The sequence below is a fragment of the Nicotiana attenuata genome, chromosome 1 (assembly GCF_001879085.1).
Source record: "Nicotiana attenuata strain UT chromosome 1, NIATTr2, whole genome shotgun sequence".
Taxonomy (NCBI): Eukaryota; Viridiplantae; Streptophyta; class Magnoliopsida; order Solanales; family Solanaceae; genus Nicotiana; species Nicotiana attenuata.
In genome coordinates this window covers 6394988-6404931 of record NC_031989.1, presented here as the reverse complement: position 1 = coordinate 6404931, position 9944 = coordinate 6394988, and the positions used below count along the sequence as shown (strand labels likewise).

Sequence of the window (9944 nt, the reverse complement as noted above, 5' to 3'; positions counted from 1 at the left end):
GCTTGCCTTCTTCTTAGCTCTTTAAGAGCTAAAAGATGAGCTTCTCTTTATATACACAAAGATTTTCTTTCCTTCTACCAATGAGGGACAAAGTGCATTAGTGAACTCATTCAAAATTTTACTTCCCTCTATTTCTTTTCCCACCATTTTTCATTCACACTTCCTTTTGTTATTAAACAACAAAATCCAACAATCCCCCACATGAATGGGGAATGGCTATAAACTTAAAGGAATGCACGGACGTGTGTGTGTTTTACATGCAAGAATTAATTGCATCTGGATAAGTAGGTTTCCCTTTGAACTTTCCATAGTGAACTTATATCGGATATACTCGGTCAATCAGTAGATTTGATATCTTTGAACCGTCGAGCTTTGTTGTATACCTAGACAACATAAGTCACACAATCAATCCTTAACCATCTATGGTTCTCACGGTTGTGTTCGTTTCAGCCATGAACACCGCCTGGTTTCATGAGCGCTTAGAGAATGGGCCTTTACTTTCATTCTCCTTGAAGCGGCTTACACTTCACACTCACATAGGTGATTCCTAAACGTGTAATCCTAAAGACACACTATCTGGTCATATCCTGCCAGACTTAGCAAATCATTAAAAAGCTTTAAGCTTTATTGACTCATCAAAAAGCCTTAATGCTTTACCTCATTTTTGAACATTGTCTTCATCACGAGAATGGGTTGAGTTAGTTGACAATGTTGAACCGTCATTCATAACTTTGTTTGATCTCTTTGAACCTAGCTCTTGGAATCTCCAATCTGCTAGGTAGAGTTACCGCCATGATGACTTGTCTTAGGCCTTTAACCCCATTTCCTTTGATGATCTTTCAACTGCCTCTCTAGATAGGCCCTTTGTAAGTGGATCCGATACGTTATCTCTTGAATTTACGTAGTCAATTGTGATAACACCACTAGAGAGTAGTTGTCTAACGGTATTGTGTCTCCGTCGAATATGACGAGATTTACCGTTATACATAACGCTCCCTGCCCTACCTATTGCCGCTTGACTATCACAATATATACATATAGGTGCCAAAGGTTTGGGCCAAAATGGAATATCTTCCAAGAAATTCCGGAGCAATTCAGCTTCTTCACCTGCCTTATCTAAAGCTATGAATTCAGATTCCATTGTAGAATGGGCGATGCACGTTTGTTTGGATGATTTCCAAGACACTGATCCACCCCCAATTGTGAAAACATATCCACTCGTGGATTTAACTTCAGATGATCCGGTGATCCAATTTGCATCACTATATCCCTCGATCACGGAAGGATATTTGTTATAATGCAAAGCATAATTTTGGGTATGTTTCAGATATCCCAAAACTCGTTTCATTGCCATCCAATGTATTTGATTGGGATTACTTGTAAACCGACTCAGTTTGCTAATAGCACATGCTATATCTGGTCGCGTACAATTCATGATATACATCAAACTTCCCAATACTCTTTCATAGTCCAGTTGTGAGTCACTTTCACCTTCATTCTTTTGAAGTGCATAACTCACGTCAATTGGAGTCTTGGCAATTTTGAAATCCAAATACTTGAACTTGTAAAGTACCTTTTCAATGTAGTGAGACTGTGATAATGCTAAACCTTGTGGAGTCTTGCGAATTTTGATTCCTAAGATCACATCAGCAACTCCTAAGTCTTTCATGTCGAATTTGCTAGCCAATATGCGCTTTGTAGCATTTATATCTGCCATACTTTTGCTTATTATCTACATGTCATCAACATATAAACAAACAATGACTTCATGACCTGGAGTATTTTTAATGTAAACACATTTGTCACACTCGTTGATTTTAAATCCATTTGCCAACATTGTTTGGTCAAATTTTGCATGCCATTGTTTGGGTGCTTGTTTAAGTCAATAAAGTGATTTAACAAGTTTGCACACTTTCTTTTCTTTACCAGGAACCACAAAACCCTCAGGTTGTTCTATGTAAATCTCTTCCTCCAATTCTCCATTTAGGAAAGCTGTTTTAACATCCATTTGATGGATTTCAAGACCATACATGGCCGCTAGTGCCACTAACACCCTAATAGATGTTATCCTTGTTACTGGCGAGTAAGTGTCAAAGTAATCAAGGCCTTCCTTTTGTCTATAACCTTTGACAACAAGTCTTGCCTTATATTTGTCAATAGTGCCATCAGGTTTAATTTTTCGTTTAAAGATCAATTTCGAACCTAAAGGCTTATTTCCTGGAGGAAGATCAACCAATTCCCATGTATGGTTATCCAAAATTGATTGAATCTCACTATTGACTGCCTCTTTCCAAAATGCCGAATCAGAAGACGACATAGCTGCTTTAAAAGTTTGAGGCTCATTTTCAAGCAAGAATGTCACAAAATCTGGTCCAAAAGAAGTAGATGTTCTTTGACGTTTGCTACGCCTTGGATCTTCTATACTTGGAGTATTTTCCTTTGGGTTTTCCCGAGGTCGTTTAGGTCTTTCACTTAACGACTCGCTTTCAGTTTTATACGGATAGATGCTTTCAAAGAATTCAGCATTATCTGATTCCATTACCGTATTAGCATGTATCTCGGGATTATCAGATTTATGAACCAAAAAACAACATGCTTTACTGTTTGTAGCATATCCAATGAAAACGCAATCTACTGTTTTTGGTCCAATTTTAACCCTTTTAGGTAAAGGAACCTGTACCTTTGCTAGACACCCCCACACTTTGAAATATTTCAAGTTGGGTTTTCTTCCTTTCCATTTTTCATATGGAATAGATTGCGTTTTGCTGTGGGGTACTCTGTTGAGTATTCGGTTAGCTGTAAGGATAGCTTCCCCCCACAAACTCCGGATAATCCGAAACTTATTAATAAAGAATCCATCATTTCTTTTAATGTCCGATTTTTCCTTTCCGCAATTCCGTTGGATTGAGGTGTGTAAGGTGCAGTAGTTTGATGGATAATTCCATATTCCGAACATATTTATGCAAACGGAGATTCATATTCTCCACCTCTATCTCTTCTAATCATTTTGATCTTTTTATTTAATTGATTTTCTACCTCATTCTTGTATTGCTTAAATGCTTCAATTGTTTCATCCTTACTATTAAGCAAATAAACATAACAATATCTAGTGCAATCGTCAATAAAAGTAATAAAATACTTTTTCCCACCTCGAGATGGTGTCGACTTCATATCGCAAATGTCAGTATGAATTAAGTCTAAAGGATTTGAATTCCTTTCAACAGACTTATAAGGATGTTTTACAAACTTAGATTCAACACATATTTGACATTTCGATTTATTATACTCGAATTTAGGCAATACTTCTAAATTAATTAACTTCCGCAAGATTTTATAATTGACATGTCCTAAACGAATATGCCATAAATCATTTGACTCCAATAAATAAGAAGAAGCTGAAATTTTATTCATACTGTCAACAACCATTACATTGAGTTTGAAAAGGCCCTCCGTGAGGTAGCCTTTTCCAACATACATTTCGTTCTTGCTTACAACAACTTATCAGAAACAAATACACATTTGAATCCATTGTTTACAAGTAAAGAAGTAGAAACTAAAGTCTTCCTAATAGTAGGAACATGAAGAACGTTGTTGAGAGTTAACACCTTGCCGGAAGTCATCTTCAGGAATATCTTCCCATAACCTTCAATCTTGGCTGTTGCATTATTTCCTATGGAAATTTCTTCTTCGGGACCAGCAGTAGAGTAAGTCGCAAATGCTTCTTTGACAGCACAAACATATCGAGTGGCTCCAGAGTCAATCCACCACTCCTTCGGATTTCCAACTAGGTTGCATTCCGAAAGCATTGCGCAAAGATCATCAATGTCATTATTCTTCTCCACTATGTTGGCTTGTCCCTTCTTATTATCCTTTTTCGGGAGACGACAATCAGGGCTTTTGTTACCGACTTTTCCACAATTGTAGCAGCTGCCCTTAAATTTCCTTTTGTTCTGCTCCTTAGTTTGTCCAGAAGACCTCTTCCTCTTCTTACTTTTTGGAGCAGTCTCTTCAACGATATTAGCTCCCATGATCGTTGAATTTCCACGAGACTTCTTCTCGGCTGTTTTGTTGTCTTCCTCGATCTTTAGACGTATCACAAGATCTTCCAACTTCATTTCTTTGCGTTTGTGCTTCAGATAGTTCTTGAAATGTCTCCACGAAGGAGGCAATTTTTCAATTATAGCAGCTATTTGAAATGCTTCATTCACGACCACACCTTCAGCAATAAGGTCGTGAAAAATAAGTTGAAGCTCCTGAACTTGGGTTCCCACAGTTTTGCTGTCTATCATTTTATAGCCTAGAAACTTGGCAACCACAAACTTCTTCAAGCATGCATCTTCTGTCTTGTACTTCTTCTCAAGTGCGTCCCATAATTCTTTCGAAGTATTCATTGCACTGTACACATTGTACAAGTCATCCTCTAAAGCACTTAAGATATAGCCTTTGCAAAGAAAATCTGCCTGCTTCCACGCCTCAACAACCATGAACTTTTCATTGTCCGGCATGTCCGCAGCAGGCACTTGAAGTTGGTTCCAGAAAATTTTCCCGGTTTCTCAGCCGGAGGAACAGCAGTGCGGCTTGACGAGGCTATCGTCGTTGCACCAACAGTCGCAGAAGGATTTCCGTTTCCATTTGCTATTTCTTACTGTCAACAATAGAAGAGATCAATTAATGGCAAAACCAGAACAGTAAATAATACTGTAATCAATAAACAGTACGTAATAAAAACAACTGAAGTTTTTATATACTGTTTTACAGAAAAACGATGAAGTTTTTATGTTCTTCAAATCGTTTTCTGAATTTCAATACTCTGATGAAGTTTTTATATCTTCAAATCAGAATAGTAAAATTCAGACAGAATACAGAATATAATAAATATAATTTCCTTAAGATTGCTATATATCTGTATTGCTGTAAATAAATTAAATAATAATCTTTCTGAAAACAGAAACAGAAAGTTAGTAGAATTTAAATTCCGAAAACAGTAAACTTCTTCAAAATGAATGCTGAAAATGGTATAGGAACAAATCGACCCCACTGAATACACAGTGTGTCCTTAAGGAAATTATTCCCCTCAAGTACCCGAGGTTCTGGAATATATCCTCCCAGGATAGAACGATTTAACTCACCGGAGTGTTGGTACCAAGAACGCCGATGAACAGCGAACCACTCGAAGGCTGCAAAACACACTGGAATTTTTGTGCAGAAGAAGAAGAAGATTATCAGAGAATTTCGTAAGTAAATATTCTGGGATTTGAAGGAATATTTATAGCCAATTTGGTACTGTTTCTGAAAAGGTTTGCAACCTTTCAGAACAGCCATGGCTGTTGAAACAGGTGTGACACTGTTTCAGAACAGCCATGGTTGTTGGAAATTTTGCGGGAAGTTTAAAACGGATTTAAAATAATCCGGGAAAGAAAAACGGGCCGTACCGGACCGGATCGCGGGTCATGGGTTATTCCGGATTGAATTTCTTTAATTAATTTAATTAATTAATTAAATATTTGAAAAGAATTTTGTCCAAAAAGATTAATCAATCAATCGATCTTTGACAAATCCAAATCCAAATCCAAAGCCGAAGCCGAGCGACGACGATGGCACGAGGCTTGCCTTCTTCTTAGCTCTTTAAGAGCTAAAAGATGAGCTTCTCTTTATATACACAAAGATTTTCTTTCCTTCTACCAATGAGGGACAAAGTGCATTAGTGAACTCATTCAAAATTTCACTTCCCTCCATTTCTTTTTTCCACCATTTTCCATTCACACTTCTTTTGTTATTAAACAACAAAATCCAACACAAGTGACATGTTCTGGCCAATCAAATGCGGCCTTGTCACTCTTCAATATGATTGATCGGAAAGAGTTTGTTCTTATCATAACACTTTCCTCCCACAACTATAAATAGGGGTCTTCATAACTCAGAAAAGACACCAGAAGTTACAACAAGAAGATACCAGGGAGCTCGTGGATCAAATGCCACAATTCTCTGCAAACTGCAAGTGTTCAAGCATTCAAGCACTTCAACACAAATTTCAAGTATTCAGGATAAAAAACGAAGTCAAATTAAATACAAGGCGTTCAAGATCAAGGCTACTTGTTCGTGATACAATTCGTGGCAACAATCAAAGTATTCGTGACGGATAACTCAAATTCCAATTCAAGATCAAGCTCAAAGGCCCTTTAATTTATGTTGGAAAAGTAGAATCAGAGGAATCATAGAGATTGTAACACTCACATTATTTGAAATCAAATATCACGATTGTTGCAATATTTTCGGTCTTGATTTTATTTTCTTGACGCAAATTTATTTTTTACACCACATATTTTAAAAGTATTCTTTTCTTTATTAAAGTTTGTGCCAAGTCAAACTAAGACAAGCTTTTTGGAACTATGGGTGTTTAACGGGTGGGCCGGGCTGGGCCGGGCCTCTATTTTTTGGATCCGTACTGGTTACGGTCCGGGCCGGTTCCGGGTTGGTTCTTAACGGGTTTAACGGGTTTGGGTTCATCCGGGTAAAAATTGAACCGTAAGGGTTACGGGTTGAGGGGGCCGAGCCGGGCCGGGTTTAGTGTATTTTTAATTTTTTTTTTGGAATTTTTTATAAATATTGTAAGTTATATTAATACAAAGTACTAACATAAAGAATACAAGGAAGATGAGAAAAAATTGCACTTATTGCAATTTGCAAGTGCTACTTTTATTTCATAATTCAAACTTACAAATTGAAAGGTTTACATTTGAACAACAAGTAAATTCACCAAGGGTTTTAAATATATACCTCTAAAATGCAATATTTCACCTATATACATAGTGTAATTTTCGACGAACCACCCTGAGGACTATATAGCTTCGCCCATGCCCTTGTTTACATAGTTGACTGATCATATAATTGAATTGACAATATGAACAGATAAACAAAACACATAATACAAATAGGTAAAAAAAATACCTTGGAAATCAACCAGGCTTTTTCCATGCGTTCAACAAAGTTAGATGAACTATCAACTGCTGATGCTCTTACCACAAAAATTCTGGGTATTTGCTTTAATCTAGGGTTTCCAGGGAAAATCAATTGTAATCCTCTTGGTGTTGCAAATCGATTAATAACATTTGATTTTGCAGTAATTATGGATCTACAAGAACATGTACAAGTACTACTACTTGCCATTTTTTCCCTTCTTTTTTTCCTGTTCAATTTCTTGCCCACAGAATTCGAAAATTAAAAAAAAAAAAAGTAGCCGTTTAAACCAGGCCGGTTAACCCGGTTACAGTTACTGTTCACTCTTCCGGGTTCAACCGGGCCGGTTACCCGTTTCAAAGAACTAAACCGGACCAACCCCCTACCCAGCCCAGCCCAGCCCAGCCCCCTCTTACCGGTCCGGGCCGATCCGGAACCGGGTCAACTCGGCCCGTTTAACATCCTTATTTGGAACGGATGGAGTATCAAATAAACACAATTTCGGAGAAAAAAATCATCTTGTTTTCGAAATTTGTGAGTGAGTAAAAACAAGTACTAATTATTTCATCCGACATATTCATATGTAACTTCAAGGTTCAAATATTTAAGTACAATATTTGTGAATACTCATAATCGAAGTAGTATATGCAAATAATGAATTTCACAAGCCTTTAGTAGACATTCGGGGAAAAAAATGGGTGGAAGTTGAAAATAATAACATTTGGTTCAAACAAGATTTCTTCATCCATAACTAGACGTATTGGGGAGCTTTTTTTTAAAAATAAATCTTATATCAAGCAAATTAATCAGAGTTCGAAAGCAATTAATTAATATCCCAATACCAATAAGTAATGAAAAAAAAAAAGAACTTTAGGACATAGGGAGTCACCATCAGGAGAATGTGGTTGAAAAGAGAAGGTACCCACCCCATCAACATCATTGATAACCACACAAGGACTAAATAATTATGAGACCTATGAAAAGCTGCTAGAAAATAGGGGCATAATTCCCCCATATACGGGCTGACCCGGCCTAAAACCCGAACTCCGTATACACTGTGCTTGCACGACCATTTTAGAAGTCTCTCCGGTCTTAGCTAAAAGTGCACGTTTCTGTCTTTTGAGACTCTAGCCACATTGGATCCTTCAACCCAAGAACGTTTTCAGCTAAATTTCTTAGCTCTTTTTGCTTCCCTCCCGAGGTATCCTCCCAATTTACATTTCTGTGTACTTGTTCAGTTCAAGAATTTGTGTTTGTGTTCTTGAATTCGAGGTCAATGCCTCTTTCTTTTAGTATACAAGTGGACTGTTTATTCAATTTAAGTTTAAGGTTGCTGAATTGGGTGTTTAAATTAGGAAAAAAGAAGTAGATTGTTTCTCATACTAACTGTGTGTTTCTGAACTGAATAATGTACCATATTTGTTTCTTAAAGCCACATTGAGCTAAAAAGCTTGAACTTTCTGTTTAAGTTCTTGTAGTTATTTTACATCAAGGTTTACTTTCTAATGAGTTTATTGCTAGTGTAGAGCTGCCCTTTTTAGTGTTAGCTAACACAACAACTTTTTGTTCATGTTTTACAGGATAATAGAGGCAGTTAGGTCTTTAATCCCATTTGGGTTGATTGCCATTTTGATGCCTAGTAATATTGCAGTTCTGGATTAATTAGTGGATCTTATTATTAATTGTAGTCAGTTGCCTGCAACCTCATTAATGTTCAAATGGCTGATGATTTTGGGAAGCAACCAAGGCACCGTAATCTAACCCCGTTGAGGATGGTGAGGGGTATTTTCTGTCTAATTGTGTTAGTACTCTCTGCATTTATACTGTTAGTGTTCTTTGGCTTTTGGCCTGCTATTGTCATGCGAACTATCAGTGTCCATTATAGCAGAGTGGGAATATCCTTTGTTTTCGGATGTTGGTTAGCTTTGTGGCCCTTTTGGTTTGAAAAAATTAACAAAACCAAGGTGGTGATCTCTGGAGATTCTGTTCCATCAGCGAAGCGAGTCTTGGTTATTGCAAACCATCGAACTGAGGTTGATTGGATGTACTTGTGGGATCTTGCTTTGCGCAAGGGACGTGTGGGTTCGCTAAGGTATATACTTAAGAGCAGTTTGATGAGATTGCCAGTGTTTGGATGGGTTTTTCATGTCATGGAGTTCATACCTGTTGAGAGGAAATGGGATGCTGATGCATTGAAGCTGCGCCAGATGCTCGGGACCTATCAAGATCCTCAAGATCCACTGTGGCTTGTTGTTTTCCCAGAAGGCACTGATTTCACGTATGTTTTTACTTTCGAATTCTATGTATATGTATGTGAGATTGTGTGTCCTTGTGGCATGATAATTAGTGATTTCCTCTTTAGTACCAGAATCAATTAATTGAATTAGTGGCTTCATTGCTTTAATACAGAGAACAGAAGTGCATCCGTAGTCAAAAATATGCTTCTGAAAACGGATTGCCAATTCTGAAGAACGTACTTCTTCCAAAGACAAAAGGTTTTTGTGCTTGTTTGGAGGAACTGAGAGGTTCCCTGGATGCAGGTAGCACTTCTTTTACCTTCTTCCTTGTGTAATTATTTGGACGATGTTAATAATTAGTGTTCCTATTTTTGACCTTCCATAATGTAGGAATAATATTTCTGATGCTAAATTGGATCACTTTAGTGGCCTAAGTTCTCTTTTTTTGATGAAGAGTGGCCTAAGTTCTCTATTTACTCTGAGTATTCCATATCTTCAAGATCCAATATCGTTCCTCCATGTTCTCACCCAGATGATGCAACTTGCAAGTATTTGCTATTACTTCCTCATTTGTTTTGCCTAAACAATGAGGGGCATTTAGTGGATTCATTTAGATGGAGTCTGCTTGTGAACTAAATTTGATGGCAGTACAGTAATCATTTGTCTTCAGATATGGCTGTGTTTTGTTGTTTGGTTATCAGTAGTATTATGAGGAGGAAAAGGAAAAAAAGAAAGGGGGGGGGGGGGGGT

The 9944-nt window shown here is 37.4% G+C and overlaps 1 protein-coding gene across 2 annotated transcripts in view; it reads left to right on the top strand.

The window, feature by feature from the left end:
• LOC109229986 (probable 1-acyl-sn-glycerol-3-phosphate acyltransferase 5) overlaps positions 7930-9944 on the top strand; it is a 3280-nt gene continuing 1265 nt past the window's right edge. The window contains exons 1-3 of one of the 2 annotated variants that reach the window (XM_019395581.1): positions 7930-8158; positions 8646-9235; positions 9367-9497. In XM_019395581.1, coding sequence (XP_019251126.1) covers positions 8676-9235; positions 9367-9497 — 691 coding nt within the window. In that variant the 5' untranslated portion in view covers positions 7930-8158; positions 8646-8675. Of the gene's footprint in view, positions 8159-8537; positions 9236-9366; positions 9498-9944 lie in introns of both variants that reach the window. The other variant, XM_019395547.1, reaches the window with a different exon arrangement.